The sequence below is a fragment of the Chaetodon trifascialis genome, chromosome 16 (genome assembly GCF_039877785.1).
Source record: "Chaetodon trifascialis isolate fChaTrf1 chromosome 16, fChaTrf1.hap1, whole genome shotgun sequence".
Classification (NCBI taxonomy): Eukaryota; Metazoa; Chordata; class Actinopteri; order Chaetodontiformes; family Chaetodontidae; genus Chaetodon; species Chaetodon trifascialis.
This window is the reverse complement of record NC_092071.1, coordinates 14882544-14902086: the sequence shown is the minus strand read 5'-3', so window position 1 is coordinate 14902086 and position 19543 is coordinate 14882544. Positions and strand designations below refer to the sequence as shown.

Sequence of the window (19543 nt, the reverse complement as noted above, 5' to 3'; positions counted from 1 at the left end):
GATAATCAGTGAAAAGCAGAGAAGAGAGAAAGCTCTTACTCACCAACACATCGATTCCTGTCCAACACCATACCGGCCTTGCAAGAACATTTGAAGCTGCCCAGTGTGTTCAGACAGTCTCCATTCTGGCAGACACCCTGCATGGAGCACTCGTTGATATCTTCCAGGTCAGGAGGTGGGGTGTAAAAATGAAAAGGTTATTTTGATGTACTGTAAAGGACGACATGTATTCAGAAAGCAAGTTTTTAGTACATAAAAACTGGACACGACAGAAACAACACCCAAACTGAGCTCTTTGCTCTGATTTGTCCTTGTCATAAGCTACATTCTGCCCGCGTTACCTTGACAGTGTGTGCTGTTGAATCTTTTATAGCCTTGTGGACAGGTAGAGCCGTAGTCTTCCACAATGGTCTGCTTGACTGATGCATCTGAGGGAGGAGAAATGTTGTTGCATTTGAGGAATGAGAAGGACTGCAGGTGGATCGCTTTTCATGTGTACAAACAAATGTGACACTTTGAAAGCCGTCTAGGAAAGACTGTCCATGTGTGAATGTTCATACGATTCTCCATTTGTGCAACTCATTGAGAGGCGACTACAAAGACACATAAAAGACACGGAATTCTCAGAGGGAGACCGGGGAGGCGGTGGGATGATTTTTGCATTTCATTTGAAGTGAGGGCTTATATTATTGTGGAACAACCAGCACGTTGTAAATGAACAGCCCAACATTCTGGGAAATACACTTATTTGCTTTCTTACTGAGAGTTTGATGATGAGTTCGACTGTGCGCTACTGTAAGTAGGGAGCTGGTGGAAGAGGTGATAAAAAAGCATAAAGACTAGAAACAGGGGAAAACAGCTGGGCTGGCTCTGTACAAAATTCAAAAAGACACCTACCAGCATCTAAAACTGACTATTTAACATGCTCGATCTCTTCTGTTTAATCTACATGAAGGTCAGTTTTTTTTGCTTTTAGCACAAGGCAAATAAACTTTTCCCACGATGTCAAACTGTTCTTTGAATATTATATATGAATGTGAGTCTAAAAATATTAAAAAACAACAAACTAAGCTTCATTACATGCACATTGCATTGAAAGTGCTATATTTTTGGGAATGATTTGCTTGCTGGCAGAATATCTGATGAGAAAATTGATACCAATCTCATATCTCTTTGTTAAATACAGGGCTCTAGCCTGATATCTCTTTGTTAAATACAGGGCTCAAGCCTGATATCTCTTTGTTAAATACAGGGCTCAAGCCTGATATCTCTTTGTTAAATACAGGGCTCTAGCCTGATTAGCTTAGCTTAGCACAAAGCCTGGAGACAGGGAAAATAGCTGGTCTGGCTCTGTCAAAATCTGCCTACCAGCACTTCTAAAGCTCACTAATTAACACGGTTTAGCTTGTTTAATTTGATCCATACAAAAACTTAAGTGAAAAGGCTTCATATTTGCCATACAGACATCTGAGTGATCCTGATCTTCTCATCTAACTCCACCAGAAAAAGAATAAGTGTGTTTCCAAAATGTCAAACTCGTCCTTTAACACTTTGTCCTGATTCATCTTATTTTACAAACCAGTATTTTCTTCTGTCTTTGCTGCTTTAACTTTTCTAATGACAGTTTCTTTATGAGGCCTTTGATGAAAAGTAGCTTGTCAAAAAATAGACTGAAAAAGTCTCTCATAACGTTTGAACTTGTACTGATGCCTTTTCCTTGTTTTTATTCTTACTCTAAATGAGCCATGAACACATAACACAGAAGAATGTTCTGCTTTCCATGAGGGAGTAAAAACATGCAAGGCAGTTTTATAACGTTTTGGAAGCTCAATGAAAAAACAGGCAAGATCTATTTTAGCCATTTCCATTAAAAAAGAGAAGTTTGTAAATGGGCATGAATGTAACAAAACAGACAGAACTGCAGGCAGGAATCCAGTTATCTAAAGACTAACCAGACGCACAGTATCAGGTTAGTCAAAGGCTGCATTGTCTGAGTTAGAACTGAGAGACGGAATAATAGCAGAGTGGAAAAACGTGAGTAGCCAAGATTTTCTTGAAATTCAATCTTCAGCAATGTGATGACAGTCCTGCACTGGGCAGGCCCATAGGAACATGCTTAAGTAGAGGGTTATTTTCCACATTCTCTTTTTCTGCCTCACTGTCTGTGTGTAATTCCCATAATTTCTTCCGTTTTCTCCTTCTCGACTGTTCACACACTCCCGACCTTACCACTAACTTTCATGTACACATTTTTATAGAGGTACAAAGTGATTGTTTTAATCCAGGGCCATAATTTCATGAGGTGGAAGGTATAAATTGCCGGGAATGTTTGACATTTTTGGCTCAATAAACAATAATTTATTGCCAGGAAAACACGAGATGTAGATCAGATGAAAATCTAGACCAAAGGACTGTTTTAAGAGAACAATTTGTTGCTCTTTCACGTCCGAATAAAAGAACTTTGACAAGAATAAACATACAGTGGGAGCTGGAAAAAAATGAATTAGAGCCAAATAAAATGAAAAATGAGAGCAGAAGAGATCTCACTTGGTAGTTTGGGGCACTGATAACACTTGTTTTGTCCCCATGAATTCCCCACACTGCCACAGCAGTCCTCCTGATTGGTCAGAACAGGCAGCGGGGTGCTGTTGCACTAAAGCAAGACGAGACAGAGGAATGTTAAGAGGGCAAAATGACAAAACAAAACTTTGGAGGTTGCCCATCACTGCAGCATGTGTCTAAACCCACAGCTTGTTTGGGGGTGGTCTCCTGGAAGCAGCGCCCCTTCGGTTTGTGCCTCGTGGGGATCGGGCGTGGTCCTGTCTTGTGAGGAGGCTTGACAACTGATTGGTCGAGAGGCTGAATGACCACAGAGGTCAGAGTGTCGGGCGGGTGGTGAACACGTAAATTAATCTGCACTGGAAACAGGGAAAGGAAAGACAACGGAAGAACAAAATGTATCACAAACACATATTTTTGTCACTCAAAACAAACCAGGAGATGCAAAAGTCCTGGCAATCACTGTGGTAAATGGTAGATACCTTCAGACGAGTGGTGCCCTACTTGTGTCAAGGGTAGTGAGAAGTGTGTTTGCGTCAGCTGGGTGCGCCCTATGCCTGACTGCTCGCCTAGTTTCATGCCATCTGGTTTCAAAGATGTGGGGTAGACAGGCTGCTTGTTGCCTCGCGCTGCCTGAGCTTGCTGCGTCTGCTGGAGTGGAAACTGGCAGAGCCGCCCGGTGAAGCCAGGCGGGCACAGGCAGTGCTTCCTCGAGCTGCATACTCCTCCATTCATACACGTCAGGGGGCACACAACTGCAGAGAGAAACAGGGGAAAAGTTGTCATACCGAGACGGGCAGACTCCCACCGGTCAAAAGTTCATAGCTATGAATCAGAGCAGATGATTGGAAGAGGAAAAACTGAACAACACAAAGCAAATAAGTTAAATGAATAACAAATGACAGTTGCTCTGGAAAAATTGCTCAGGAAAACGTCAGATACACCAAGATATTTACTCATAAGTCTGGAATTGCTCATTTTGAAACCATTTACCTCAGAGACAGACTGAGGTTTCTATCAGATAAATATGACAGGCAGACAGAAAGCAAGACAGACAGAAAGTTTGTGGCTTGAGCAGGATCATGTAAACAATAATCACTGTGAAATGTACCGCTGTAGAAATCACATTACATCACACGCTTAACGGACCAACAGGTCCATGAAGCCAGTCAGCAACAGCATCGGAGCAGGAGAGCAGGCAGAGCCATTGATCTGTTCCACAGCTTCATTCTGGCATATGGGAAAGATCTCGACATGTACGGGAAAACTGCTGGCTGGAGAAAGGTTTATGGCATATAGAGTGCTCACTGCGGTTTTATTGGGTCTCCCATTGTGTTTATTTTAAGTCCAGTTGTTTTTGAAATTCCCACAATAGAACAATCAGAGGAAAGAAAGAGAGAGCGAGAGAGCAGGGCTGTGGAGAAAACTGCAAGCGAGTTATGAGCCCTGGGAGAGATTTGAGAGAAACTGAAACCAGGTAATAATACAAGTAGTACGACCATAATGAAGTAAGAGTGACAGTCCAGTCAGGAAAACCATCTCATCTCAGCACTCCTTTCACATGCTGGCTGACAGCCACAATTTTTCAGTTTCAGTATCACTACCAAACATTTGTTGCAGTGCCTTACTTTAAATGCATGTTTAAATATGTATGAACACATTTTTCTACAAAAACCTCTTTTGTCATTCAATCAGAGCAGCCAAACTCCTGAACTGCTGTAATCTTTAAATTAATATCTTCAACCAAACAGCCATACAAATGAACACTTTTCTTTTTTCTCAACCAGTAATCGACAACAATTTTGATAATTAATTGACCACTTGCCAGGAAACCTGCAGAGACTCCAAGAAATACACATGAAGAGAAAACAGATTAGTGAGCTTTAGATGTGCTGCTAGGCAGATTTTGTCTGAGCCAAGTTGCCTGTTTGCCTGTTTCCAGCTGCTGTAGCCTCATACTTGACGATGTCACTTTGGGTTCTGGGAAACTATTATTGTCATTTTTCAACAGTGACTGGTGAAATTTTACAGACCAAAAATAATAAAAAATAATAGCCAAGTTAATTCAGAATGAACAAAATAATTAGTCACAGCCCTGCAGTGTCTAATAAACAAAGAAAAATAAGCATTGACAGTTGGTTTTTGACTGTGTTATGGTCACATTTCAGTTCAACACTAAGCCCTACAATTTTCCTAAACATTAAGAGTTACAGCGTTTTTTAAGTCCTTCATCTCTCTTACGTCAGCTAATCCAGTGCAGAAGTTTACACAAAGTAACATGTATCATAAAACACAACTAATTCATTTTTATACGCTGGTTCCTACACAGTAGAATACCACTACTGCTTCCATTATTACTACTTCAAATATATCAACCACAACTAGTATGACTACAACAATAACTACCATTACTACCAGTAAAGACAAATGTAAGTTTAGGCGTGGAAATAATTTTTCTGTTTGTATATTTGGTGGGTCACAGGCAGTGAACACAAGCACGCTCTGTGCAGTTTTAGTTGATGATTAATGTTGAAGTTCGCCTTTTTCAAGCAGTTACTACTTGTTGCCATTTGGAGATGCCAAAACTGTAACATCTGAGCTTTTCAGACCCAAACAAACTCATCCTGAAAGTAAAAACTGGGCTGGAGGAGAGGAAAGGAGAAGACTGGAGGCCTCCCTCTGCTGCTGAGCCAAGTGTGCACACATGGATGTGATTATATGTGGACTTCCAGGGAGTCTGGGCTGCAGCGTAATTAGGGGACTAGATCACTTTAAACACAGCAGGGACATCCTCACATAGTGAAAGTCAGACAGAAAAATTAAGGAACCTCAATGAAACACCCAACTAGCAGGGTAAAATGTATAAATCTGAAGCAAGATGGATACTTCAGAAGAAGCCTTCCTCTACCTACACCATGTGACAGTGGTCTTTAACCACCAGGACTGAGAGCAGGCAGCAACATGCAGAATCGAGCTGGAAGGCTCAGGCATGGCAGGAAGAAGAAGGAGAGGAGCACAGACTGCAGACGACAGACTCAGTCTGACCTAAGAGCTCCAGTTTCCACAGTTCAGGTTTCATCCCTGAACTGGATTGAGAATGAGAGGAAACCAGGAGAGATGCGGGGGTTGAAAATTACGATCGCAGACACAGAAAGTCAGGAAAAGAGCCTGTTTCCAAATGTGATTACACAATCTCAACCCACAGAGACTGCTGAGATGACATACTGTTGGGAAAGTCTGTGCTGAGGCCCCGTCTGGCTGCGAAGGTGTCTGATGTGTGTAGCACAGTCTGGGTCAATGCCACACTGATGAATACAAAGGAGAGGGGAGGAATCAGATTTCTTGGGTGGGGATCGTGAGAATGAGATCACTTGTGAAATGAGCCCAGTGTGATGCCATGCAACACACAGCGCAAAGTCAAATACACAGCAGCAACTGCCAGCACACCTCCTTTTACAGTCTTGACAGATACTGATTCGAATACCTCAGCTTCAGATATCTGCCATGACAGAGTACCAGTATGATACCCTTGCTGTCTTTTTCCCACACTGAAAGTCTGTTTATCTCTCATGGAATGCACTTAAATTATTTTTATGTTAGGTAACAAGAGACCAAACACATAGAAATTTTACTCAATGTGGATCGGTCGGCTATCAGCTCCCAGCATCCTTACACTTCCACTGCGTACTGTTACATGCAGTTTGTGTGACTTTCAGTTTGGTGCATAATAATCTCACATGCTGGTTCATGGCTGTTGTTTATGCAACTGGTCCGTTTTCCCATGACTCATGAATCACACTGTTTTATCCAATTCATGTGTCGACTGAAACAGGAAATACAAAAAAAGAAAACATGCACTTCACTGCATACATAAATGATATGAAGGGCAGCTCAGTTTTGGGGGACTCTGATGTTGGAAGGATGCTTTGTTCTTGTCTCTGTCCCCACATAATTGGTGCGCTGAACAGTGAAATACTGGATGTAAACGGGATCATTAGCACTCCACTTCTTCTTAGTTCTGAAGCAGTGCAAAGTGACACGGCAGCTCTAACTAAACTACACTTTGTCGCCTTAGAAACATTATTCATAAAGTCTAACTTCCTCTAACTTGATGAACTTTGATGAATTGCCTTGCCTGATGTTCAGCATCCTTTCAGTCTGTACACAGAGCCACAATAATAAAGCATAGAGAAAGACAGCACCTAAACTCCCTGAACATTATTCACATTCACATATACGTCCATATTGAGGGGAGAGGAGGGTTTCCAGGTTCATCACAGCTCCACACAGTATCAGACTAAAGCTCTCAACAACAGGTGCTACCACAACTGCACTTCATGCCAATATTATCCTGATTATTGGATTCTGTTTAAGTCAGCAGTCTGTTTATCTTCAGAGCTCCAGGAGGACCGAATCATTTGTATGTTATAACACACACACACACACACACATACAGTGACTCCTTCACATCTGTCTCCTTCATTTAAGCTTGAGCCACACTGGCAATGCACAGGCTAATGTTTTCTGCAGATCTTATAAGTGAATGGGTGTGTTTTCATCCGTGTGTGTGTGTCAGAGCTATTAAGTGGAGGGTGTACCGTCTCCTGGAAAGCCGCTGCGGTTACGTGACTGCACCGCACTACATACGGAAAGGAGCACCAAGCTTTAAAGTTGAGATCATAACAAGGATTTTTCTTTCCAGCGGACTTTCCCTTTAAATCATCACCTCGGAGTTCATTAGCAGAATTTATGATGTGAAATCGCTCACCGACTCTCCCTGTCAGTTAGCTTAGCGCCTTGGAGGCCGCCCTCCGCGTTGTACCACGCCTTTGTCTTTATGGATCCAACACATTCCTCAGACTAGAGGTGGTGTGTTATTAAAAATCAAATGCACCTAAGAGTTGTTTGGTGGTCTGAATGAATGTGAGGTATGAGCAGAGGAGGCACTTGTGTATGTGAAGCAGTAGTGCGATCATGAACCTTATTTTCCACGTGTCCCAGTCAAAGAAAATAGAGGAAGTTCAGAGCAATCCAGGGTCCCCAGTAGTGATTTAATAACTTTATTAACTGTAATTAACGATTTGAATGATCTTGAATAACTGTACTGCCATTAAATAGCCATATTTTACCATATATGGTCTCAGTCAGCTCAGAGAACATCCAGAGTTGACTTTATGCTCTGCTGTCACGGCTCTGAAATCTAATTTAATATTGAACGTCAGCTTGCAGGTTCGTTCCAAGACAGTGTATAATTTTCCCATGCAGGACTCACTCCAAGTGCGAGAGCGAACTGAACTGAGTAAAGAGACAAAAAGAAGGGGGGAAAGTCTTTGTCTTCAAGCTCTTCTCGTCAGAGTGTTTCATGTGACATATGAGTGAGAGCTCCTGCTTCATGATGTCATGATTCACACTCACAGCATGGTCTGGCTGGGGGAGGATATCTTTGTCATATGTATCAGATATCTGGTGAAAGTGAGGGGGGAAAGCAAAAAAGGGGCAGAGGGGAGAGATGTGAAATCCAGAGAATCAAAAATAATGCGACATTTCAGGAGGATTATTGTGATTCCCAGACATGTTTTCTTTTCCTTTAAGGAAAAACATACTGTACATTCCTCAACTGCTAAGTAAGCAAGTCTAGTGTAACTACCACGACATATTTAACAGACACCATGTATGTCCATGAAAACATATAGAGACAGACACAGACACACAGTTTTCATATTTTTGCCAAATTATAGGTAATAACTGGTAGTGGGAAAATTATACTTGTCTGTCCTTTTTGTTGCAGGCTGAGCAGAAAAATGTCTTTGCACAGGCATGTATGTGTGAAAAGACAAATTGAAAGAATGAATGACACAAAGAAAGACACAAAGAAAGAAAGAATGAAAGAAAGAAAGGAAAAATTGCCCTCCGACTGCCCTGTGACCACCCACCCACTCACTCCTGTCTGTCTGGAGATGACGCATCTTCAGCCCCCTCCCTCCACAGCGTCCTCTCAGCCACGGCCGCACCCTCCCAGCACAAAAACAACAAATTACAGCCCTACAAACCACAGTTCAAAAGCGCCCCAGTTCACTGAACTGCAAGCTACAGCAGACATCATTTCACATCACACAGATGATACGACAGTCTGATCTGTCCTTTTCTTTGAACACAGTTATATCCTGGTAAAATGAAAAAAACAAATGCAATTCATCCAGTCTGCAACAGTCAGACACCAAAATCTGTGATAGATGCTCAGTGAGTCACTTTCACTCAGTCTGAATTTTGGGGCTTTTTGGGCAACGTGTGACCCTGTTTGTGGTAATGTCAGCTGACACAGATACAGAAATACACAGTGAGTCGTGTTTCCACTGGTTGTAATCGAACTATAATGATGAAGCAGAAGCAGACTTTGAAAACACAGACAAAAAAAATATAAATACTTCTCTGTCTGACACTCTTCTGTGATTTAAGAAGAGCACACAGTTGCCCATCGTCATCATATCATTTCTCTTGCAGTCACCGTAAGGTTGCAAGGCAACCAGCAGGGCATCCACGAAGTCACTGCTCCTGGTCATTTTTTCCCTTCTGTTTATGTACAGACCAAACAAATGAGACAGCGTGTTAATTCATGAGCTTTAGGGGTGCTGGAAGGCAGATTTTGTTAACTTCAGAATGAGCCAGGCTAGCTGTTTTCCACGTGGTTCCAGCATTTATGCTGTGCTAAGCTAACAATCTCCAGATAGGAGGGTGGTATCGACCTTTTTATCCGAGTCTTGGCAAGGCAGTGAATATGGCTAATTCATTACAAAACAATGACCTACTTAAACATACACAACAGACTCAGTAGCTTGGTTATGAGCTCAGCTTTCTTCACCAGCCATTTGCTGATTTCTGCCCTGTGCCTTTTATTGCTGGGCACATAACGTAAACTCGACTTCTCTGAGCTGGAACTGGCTACCTATGTTGTGATACTGCGGGGTATGAGAACAGTGTGGCTCAAACATACTGCTCCAGCCTGGAAAAGTAAAACAAGCCACAAGCACCTAAAAGCTGCATAGAGCTGCTGTGTCAGGTGTTCATTCTCAGGGGGTTCGGCACTATGAGCGACCCTTTCACATTACACAGTCATTTGGCTCAATGTTATCATCGAAAGCTTAATTTAATCTGTTTCAAGTATTTCTATGAGTATTCCTTGAGTGTATTACTGCTACCGAATTTCATCGTTCATGACCTAAGGGGAACCATGACTAAACAACACTGGGCCCCATAAACAGTAAACATAGCTGCTGCTGGAGCCACTGTTTAAAAAGAGAATAGTGGAATGGCTATCATCATATGACGTGCTTCCCTTTACCATCAGCTCCAAAGCAGGAAACCGCATCCCCAAATACGCCTACCATCAACTGGCACTGAGAGACCACATACCACACTGAGAGAAAGAGCGACGTATGAAGTGGGTCAGACTCTTGCAGCTGAGCCAGACGTTGGGAGTAAATGACATAATCACTGCCTTTTGAAAACACAAACCTGCGTACGCATCCCTCCTCCCCCTGCACGACTCCCTGTGCTCCGTCAACACCGAGAAGCTCTGAGCGGCCTCGGCCTCAGCTATCCAAACAATAGTGCCGCCCTTTGCCAGAGTCCACCACTGTCACCAAAGGTATTCATTACCTCTCACAGTCAGCCTAAAACAACAGTTTGTTGATCTTACAGAAACTGAATGATGACGATGAGCAGACTCCTACTGAGAAAAGTGAAGCAGCCATCATCAGGAGGATCAGGATGGATCTGCGTAAGGAGGTTTGCAATTATACAAATCTAAATCAAACTCTGCCTTGCACAATGTGATTTTCGCATGTCATGGAAATATGTGGTGTGGTTTCCATAGCTCTTGGGTGGGCATGAATCCAGCGTTACCCTGTCACTCCCCTCTGGCAGAGATGCTTGTGGAAGGAGAGCCAGAGAGTCAGACAGGATCTTGGCGCAGATATGGATGATGTCATAATGACCGTCTAAAAGCCTCAGCTATAGGGACTGGCGGGCAGGCAGGTAGAGTGCTGACAGCGCTCTGCTGAGATTATGTTAGATACCTGCCCTGCGGGACGCTGGAGCGCGTGGCAGGTAAAGTCTGTAGACTGCACAGTCCCAGGCCACGGCAGCAGGCAGCGCTGGCAGAGGCCGTGTTGTTCTGTTTACCCTGGCTAATCGCTACAGCTACAGGGTCCTGCACGGTGTGGGCGCAGTCCCTCGCACTCGCATTCCACTGCACGGCTTTAAATAACTGCTGCGTTTCTCCCCCTCTCTAAGCAAATGGGAGGAGAGTGTTAAAGATGGCAAAGAAGGCTGTTTGTTTGAGCTGGGTTCAGTATACTGCTCTTGAGCACCGAACACACTCAGGAGCACACATGCAAACATACACACAGTTCCCTTGTGACGTTCCAAAAAACACCTAATTGCTGCTTTGTTTTCCAAACTTAATTTACTGTGATGCTTTTTTCGACCTGGCCAGCATGTTTTGGTTTTTTGTTTGTTTTGTGTGTGTGTGTGTGTGTGTGTGTGTGTGTGTGTGTGTGTGTGTGTGTGTGTGTGTGTGTGTGTGTGTGTGTTTTAGCTGAAAGTGATGACATGGGAGAGTCTGATCTCATGCAAAAGTCCTGCTCAGATCATGTGGATTTTCTCTGTAAATGAGTGTTGCGGTGCATTCCTCACAAATGTAAACACAGAATGTGGTTTCTGTAGTTTTAACCCTGTTTCATATATTTATCATGTTGCTGGATTGTTAGACTGATTTAAAGGAGAGGTGACATCATGTCTTTAAGATTTTACTTTGCTGTGAACGGTGCCTGCATTATTTTCCCAAAGTAAAGAGTCTTATTAGTCTCAGTCTTATCTTTTTTCCAAAAAAAGATCAGAGTCTAATCTATGAATACACACAGCATATGGCATGTTCATATTCCTGAAACTTTTAATAGCTTTATAAGTGTGAAAGTTCTACATGGTGATAGCGTCCACTTCTGAAACGATGGTAAAAGGTTAATGAGAACGGCAGACTCCAAATAACCCCATGTATTATTTTCCCACCATGCATAAATAGACATCCGGAGGTGACAGAATGTGCAACCATAAATATGAAAACACAGCCTTGACAGGAGGTAATGATCAGTGAACACACAAGACAAATGTGCATTTCACCAAAAGTAAGAAGCTTTCACCATCAATAAGCTGCAAATGAATGTGTATGAGCTTCCCTCGCGCATGTGTGTGCTTGTGTTTGAGAGGGTGTGAGCGCGGGAGCCGTGCCCAGCTTGGCCTCTGAGTTCAGTCCAAGCTGTGGCAAAAACCCGGAGTGCTACGGGTTTTTGGTTGCCCGTGTTAGACCGCCTTCTCCAAAGTTTGGCATGACAGACAGAAGAGTGTGTGGGGAAGAGCAGAGGGCTTTGAAAGTTAAAATAAACTGACCTCCTAAATAGAGAGAAAGCAGAAGCAGCGCTGTCTGCTGTATTTGACTGCCTTGACTTCATATTCAGGCTCCCATGGACCTCTGACCCATGCCAAGGGAAAACCAAAACAAACCACAGGGCTACTACTGTCACTTTACTCTAAATGCAGAACCACATGGGAAATCCTGAAATAGCCATATCCACTTCTCACGATGCCCATTTTAGGGGAGACGACTGGGATGTGATAATACCACTTCCTGTGCAACATGAGGTCCTGTGCTTTTAGTTATTCCAGACAAAGATGAGAATCTAGAACAGCCTGGGCGTCTGGAGCGTCGATAACGAGGAGATGCTGCTGAGATGCAGAAGAGAGACAAGCCTCAGAGGGCCGGCTAGGAACCGGGCAGCTGCTGTCAGTAAGGCTGATAGATGGGATGCCTTGCTGCTAGCAACAGCAAAAAAAACTCCTTCTTGTTGGAAGAAAAACACCCTTTTACTCGGAACAAACAAGGCACGCGCACACACACTGATATTTATGCAGCCACTTTATTTTGAAAGGATATCTTTGATGACTACTGAAAATATAACTCTTCCTTTCATGAGTGGACGAAGTGTGAGACAGATGCACACACAAACAAAAACATCCAGTCTCCAAGGAGCAAAAAAAAAAAGCATCCTGTAACCTTCGCTGCTTCTCCCTATCCTACAATTTACACCAAGCTTTCAAGTGCTGGGGATAAGAAGAAAACAGAAAGCTGGCTGTTGGATATTTTTTCAGCCCAACACATGGCGACAATTACAACGAAAGTCTGCATCTGCCAGTAAACAGGTTCAGGCTCCTCAGGGATGTGGAAACGAGACATACAATAGGATGAGCAGGCAGAGGTTCATTTTTACAGTGTTGTCATTTACAATCAAATATGCAACTATTCTCACATGCAAGATGCAATCATTCTTTTATTCCTGACATAAATGATAATGATGCCCCCGCAGGGCCCCCCGACAATGTGGAAACCAAGACAAAGGCATATCAGGCTGTAAACGTCAACTTTTCTCTACTTGCCAACATGCCAGGGAAGCTTTGGAGTTCCTGTGCTTGGATCAGTTTAAGGAAGTGTACAATGAAAGATAGATCAACATTAACGACATGTGGATTCTCTGGAAACCACAATATATAGTTCAGCCTCACTGCAGTGAATTTCATGTGATGCAGACATGCAGTAAGTGTTCCCTTGTTAATGATAAAGCTTCCCAATCTGATAAGTATGCAGTATTATGAACTGCAGCGCATGCTAGAGCTCAAAGAACACGTGTAAAACAATGATTACATAGATGGGCTGCTGTGATGTATGCTGTACACTGTATATTAAACAGACCGTCACTAAGTCTAACTGCTACTTACTTAACCATAACAGATATTCTATAATCTTTGACTGTCTGTGTGTAAGCTCTCTCAAAGAGGACATGAAGAGCAAAAGAGCTGCCTGTCGTTCAGGTAATTTGTCCTCACGTACAGAAGGTAATCCAGATGGAGACGGTCTGCTCGACTCAACATCTGGGTGGTGGTTGTCCTTCCCAGTCTGTGACAGCATAATCACACATGCTGCTCAGAAAAACAGATTTTTAGCATTTACATTCATAACTTGATTAGAATTTAGATGATTGGTGTTCATGAACAAACTTAAAATCCTCTTGTATAGGTCAGGAGACATTGACAGAGCAGTTGTTTAAAGCTCAAATTAACATGATTAGATAAACAACTGGATCAAATGACTAAATGCAATGTGAAAAGTGTCGCTCAGAGTGACATGTTTCCTCAGCTCGATGGAGCTTTTTAATGTTTTTCAGCTAATTGTTTCGGTTTTTCAGCTTGAAAATGTACTGTTTTGGGCCACGAGCTGCTGTTATCAATGATAATTTCATACAGTTCAGCCTGAGCAGGACACAGATGTCTTTCCCATCCCTACCATGGCAATCCATCCAATAGTTATTGACACATTTCACACAAATGTCAAACCTCTTGGTAGTGCTAGATGAAAAGTCAGGGGATCACCAAACTCATTAAAAGTCATCCTCTGGGCACCAGGAATGTCTGTACCAAATTTCATGGCAATCCATCCAATAGTTGTTAAGATACCAAAGAGCTCGACAGACCAACCGACTCACATTTGCCATTCACAACAGCCACGCCACTAGCATGGCTATAAATATCAGCGAACATTTGTTGGTAACACCTTTTAAATCTGGGATTTGCTGGCGTTTCTCTGTTTCTATCATTGCAAATGGAATGCGTTGGGTTTTTGGACAGGTGGTCAGAAGGAGCAAACTATGTAAAAACAACTCCTCTGCCAACACTGACATATGTTCTCCAGTTTGTTCTACAGCTGTTTAACCCCGAAATATCATTCATCCAACTTCTATTCAAGGTTAAATCCATTTCTCATCAGCCGAACATTCCCTTAGGATCTAAAATAAAGCAGTTGTCTACCAAATAAAAGCAATGTCCCCAGTCTGAGTTTCTTATCCCCAGGTTTTCAGTCACTTTATCATGTCATCCTGCCCAATGAAGGTAAGAAAAAAAACATTCTCTGTCTATTACTTTCAAAGTTATGGCCATAAAAATGACATCTGTCTGTTGGCAGAAATCCCAGATTCAGATCACCACTAAAACTGGACTGTTTCTTGGCCCTCTGCCTGCCTGTCCACCAAACTCTTGACTGTGAAAATCCTTGCACATTGAAGCACACGTACTGAAAGGTACTCCTTGCACTTCCACACGTGGACAGAAACGGCATTTCTTCTGAGGAAAGGTTTGCTCAGTTTGGGCCTCGCAGCGCTGACGTCACAACAGCTCAAATATGGAAAAAGTCTTCATATTGTTGCTGCTATAGCCATGGCCCTTTTAACACGGGAGAGAGAAATTTCCACTTGTCCACATCACATTCCAGCCCTCGCACTGAACAACACGCGTCTCCTCTCCGAGCTGAAGTCAAACTCTCTTGTCCCCCGCCGCAAAAAACTCTGAGCAAGAGTCTTTTCAGATGCTTTTAACGTGAAACCCAGGAGACAGGTGAATGTAGAGCAGCTCCACCATCCAGACCAAATGAGAAGCAGCATGTGGTATTCCAGGAATTTAAAATGTCCCTCTTGAATTATTTGACACAGAAGCTCCAAAACGTGACGCACCACAATGAAATCGGAGGAGAGGAGGGAAGACCGGTGGCCGAGCCAACTGTCTGACTCTACACGGTGTCAAGGAGGAAGAATACTGTCACGGAGCTACATGCAGGATTCACTTGACCTTGATTAAAACCAGTCCGCTTACTTCCACACGGGCGAAGCGATGAAAGCAGCTGGAGAGGATACATGTGTATGACCAGATATATCTTCTCTGTGCTGCAAGACTGTGTGTGATGACTCCACAAGCCTGGAACTTGTAGCCAGTAAGTTGCTTAGGATTTAAACAGGCTTTCTACAGCCAAAGATGAACATAAGGAAGCGCCGATGTGTCATTTTTCACTCAGTTGTACTGCATCTTGGCTTCTTCAACGTAAAAGCACGTCTGTAAGCATCTGGAACAGTTGCTTAATCACCATTAAGAATTTAGGGAGGAAAACAGAGCTTTTAAAGTTAGATGGATATGAGAAGATGGTTCGGGCAGCAATGGGAGGTCCAAAGAAATATGAAGCTGCTGCATCACATTATGCTGTTATCTATAATTTATTATTTTAGAGAGACTAATAATTAACATCTGCTGATACAAAGAAAGAAATGACGCGGACCATCAAAAGAGGTTGAAGCTTCATTACAACAACTGAACATGCCAGACGGTCATTCCACACGTCATTTTCTTGTTTGGTGTCTGATTCTGGACTCTGAGCGAGGAAGAGAAAAGAGGGCCGGTGAAAACCAGTTCTGGGCCGGAGGCTGATGTAGACTGCACGGCTCCACGTCTCACCACAGCTGATCTGATACAGCGCAGAAAAGGCTCCACTCTTGCTGCCTGACACTGGAGTCAGGGTGGGGGGAGTATAGATCTTAAAAGTACATTTCAACGTTATGTAATGAGCCATGCCTCGGTAATTAAAGTGTAACATGGCAACATTTTCCAGCGATGCAGTGGAGGGTAAAACCAGCTCACCTCATCTTAGCCACCTATTTATTTGCGGAGCAGAGTTATACCCACTTGACATAAATCTTGACTTGATTTCATGGTGGCTGGTGTCAAATTCATCTAAGGTATAAAGAAGTTAAGCCATTTAGTCAATAAAGGCCTGAATTAATCAGTTATACCTGATTTTGTGCGCATAGGTCATTGTTTGGCTCATAACCACATAGTTTATGTTTTTGCCAAGTTCACACAGAGGTGGGGAAGGAAAATAAGGAACATTTGGACATGCACTTTACTGAAGTACCATTTTAAGATGCAGTATTATACTTCAATCATCAATTTCTTCAATTTTAAGAGTTTTAACTTTACACCACTACACAGCAGAGCTACATTACCTGATCTTGCAGCTGTAGTTACAAGTGGCTTTGCAGATAATGTATGAAACATATGGTAAGATCATTAAGTACCCTGCTTTGCTGCAGATGAACCAGCCTCACTTTATCAACAATATAACAATGAAAGACGCTGAAAGGGGTCATTCTGCACAGATATGAGGACTTTCCCGCCTGATACGTCGGCACATTTTTCTGCTAATGCAGCAGTATTTTTTTTTTTTTTTTTTACTAAAGTGAGGATTTCAATGCAGGGCTTCTCCTTGTAATGGAGTTACTTAATTTTACCGAATTAAGTAGTTGGTTTTAATATTTAATAACATTTTCAGCATTTTATGGATCAGGTTTCATAGTGGAATTTAGTCATTTTATTGCCTAAATTAACAATTCAAAGTAGATAAAGGGCAGAATAATGTCTGAAATACAGCTGGATGGGTATTACCATGCAGTGTGATTAACAGGCAGATTTACAGTCATACTGACATGCTAAAGCGTGCTCATCTTGATATGTAACTTTATTCATACATGTGATATTTACCTCCATCAAAAGTCTATTTATGAGACGCCAAACAGGCCTCCCTCACCTCTCCAGAGGCTCCGCAGAGGAAAAACTATAAAGCCGGAGGTCAGAGCGGCACTATTAGTTAATCGCAGCGGCCTAATTATATCCCCTCATAAATAAACAGCATTGTCTGAGCCTCGCGCCGTCACTCACCGACCCTGAAGCCCTGTCCGATGAGCGTGTCGGCCGTCTGCCCGTTCTCCGCGATCAGCGTGGTGTTGTTGCCCTGCTCGCAGGTATCCTGACACTGTCCCTTCAGGCAGATCCGCTTGCAGATGAGAGGAGCGATGACCACCTTGAAGCGCTCCCGTGTGGAGGAGCGCTCCGTGCACCACGCCAGCCTGTGGACGCTCAGCCAGATGACAAGCAGATGGGAGATCAGAGAGGGCATCCTGGCATCCTTCACTGCCCTCCACAGAGATCCGGGGACATTAAATCACAAGACCTTAAGCTCCAGCTCCAACGCGCCTGCTTTGTTAGCCGAGGCGGATTTTTTGACGTCTCATACGGCGGGGGGAAAAAGTGCGTCCTCCCTCCTGTTTTCTCCTTAACGGGGGGGAAAGAAATCACTTCCCTCTCACACCCGAGTGACCCGTCTGCAAATCCCACACGTTTAACATCTTAAAAAGTTTCTCGCCGCCCTCGTTGCAGTTGTGTGAAAAAGTTTCTGTCGCTCTTCCTTCGTCTCGCCTGTTGCGTCGGAGAGCTGGAGGGAATGCGTGCGTATGTGGGTTCTGGAGAGAAAGAAGGGAGGAGAGGGAGGAGAGGGAGGAGAGGAGAAGGGGTGAGCCAACCCTCTCTCTGGAGGAACCTGGCTGCAGGCCAGCCAGGCGGTGCAGGAGCAAAGCTGAAAGTGGTTTCCTTGTTGGTTATTTCTCCTCGCACCCCCTCCTCTCCTCTCCTGCCCCCGCACAGACCCCGCTCTGCAAATCTTGGCTGCACAGCTGTGTGTGTCACTCTGAAAATAAAAATGGGAATACTGGCATGTATTACAGAGCAGCTATACACCTTTTCTGATGTATAGAAGAATGAATGTCAGAGTGTGACACTGATAAATCAGCAGCACCTCTTTGTTAGGCCTGATGTCCATCGCTGCACATCTGCATTACCTCTGCTGAGTAGACAATATGTTATCATTTGTCCTGTTTGTGCAGCCCAGGGCTGATGCCCAACCTCCTGCTACTGTACCAAAAGTGTTCAGTGTCAGACGTACTCAGAAATGTATAGACACTTTCTCACATGGGTCATCGGGGTCAGACTGAGGTCGCAACCCGAGGAAGCGGCTGTAGGTGGACATCTAGTTTCAGCCTCGCTGGAACATCTGTGACAACTTTCTGTGACATCTGCACTGCAGCTTTACAGATGTGCAATCTCTTTAAGGTATTCAGAATTTTTTCCTAATAACAGATGAAGCATTGAAGTGTTTTATTTCAGAAAAGGTCACAACACCGCAACAGAAAAAGACCAGATTTAAAAAGTTTGTCACTCAGTTTTTACCTAAATAAAACTTCTAAGCACTAAATCCTGCATACATATTATGCTGAATATTATGCTAATTCTGAAAAACAGTCAACTTCCCACTACGAATGAAGTTTTTACTTTTATAGGTGCTGTTAGTAACTATAACTTTGGTTGGTTTAAACTCCAGAAATGCGCCATGAGCCTCCTGTGTCCTTATTTTGTAGCTATAATCGTCAGATAAATTTAACACAAAAAAGCTCAAGGTGTCCCTCTGAAACTAGTCTAATATAATAGTTTAACAATACATTTTATTCCTACAGGACTTTCTTAACAAGGTTACAAAGCTCTACATAGAAAAAGAGCAGAAAATAAAGTTAAAAAAAGGGGGAGAATGATAAAACCCAGGAACTATTCATGTAATAAGGAGTGGTAAACAAAACCATAATGCAATGAAACAAAGTAAACAACTTAATTCAATGACAGACGCAAGTACAAGTGCCTCTAAGGTCAGCCTGCTGTGAGACCACACGTAAAAATGTGACCGCTGTAAGGACCACGGGGGGGCAGCGGGTGCTCGGGGTCACATGGGCGGGGGGGGTGAATGTGAGAATGAGACAAAGAGAAAGGAAAAGAGAGAGTTGAGTCACTTCCTCTCCAAAAAGTGAGTGTTTACCTTCGGTCGCTGAGGAAATGACTGCATGGGCCTACTGAGAGTTCACAGGCCGTTCTCACATTTCTCTCTGCTGCTCGCCATCGCTGCATCACCGGCTGCCAAGACACACACAGAATTCAAGTCCAATGTAGGTCACACATAAACCATCTCTGAGTATTATTATTATTAGTACAATATAATTGCTTCCTCGTCTGAAAACTGAAACCGTAGTGTTTCTCATTGCGTCATACAAGAATGACAAACAGAAATAAACAGCTGTGTTATGTAACCTAAAGGTAAACCCAGATGTTAACAGAGAGAAGTCTGCCTGAGGACGGGAATGGAAGTATCTCGATCCTTTGTTTAAGTGTAAGTATACCA

At 43.2% G+C, this 19543-nt stretch overlaps 1 protein-coding gene across 4 annotated transcripts in view; it reads right to left on the bottom strand.

Annotated features, from left to right (window-relative positions):
• ltbp3 (latent transforming growth factor beta binding protein 3) overlaps positions 1-17750 on the bottom strand; it is a 32221-nt gene extending 14471 nt beyond the window's left edge. For all 4 annotated transcript variants that reach the window (XM_070983535.1, XM_070983537.1, XM_070983536.1 and 1 more), the window contains exons 1-6: positions 17203-17750; positions 3042-3314; positions 2749-2918; positions 2548-2653; positions 342-428; positions 44-160 (exon numbers count right to left, since the gene is read on the bottom strand). In XM_070983535.1, coding sequence (XP_070839636.1) covers positions 44-160; positions 342-428; positions 2548-2653; positions 2749-2918; positions 3042-3314; positions 17203-17440 — 991 coding nt within the window. In that variant the 5' untranslated portion in view covers positions 17441-17750. The remainder of the gene's footprint in view (positions 1-43; positions 161-341; positions 429-2547; positions 2654-2748; positions 2919-3041; positions 3315-17202) is intronic.
• Between the last annotated feature and the right edge of the window lie 1793 nt (positions 17751-19543).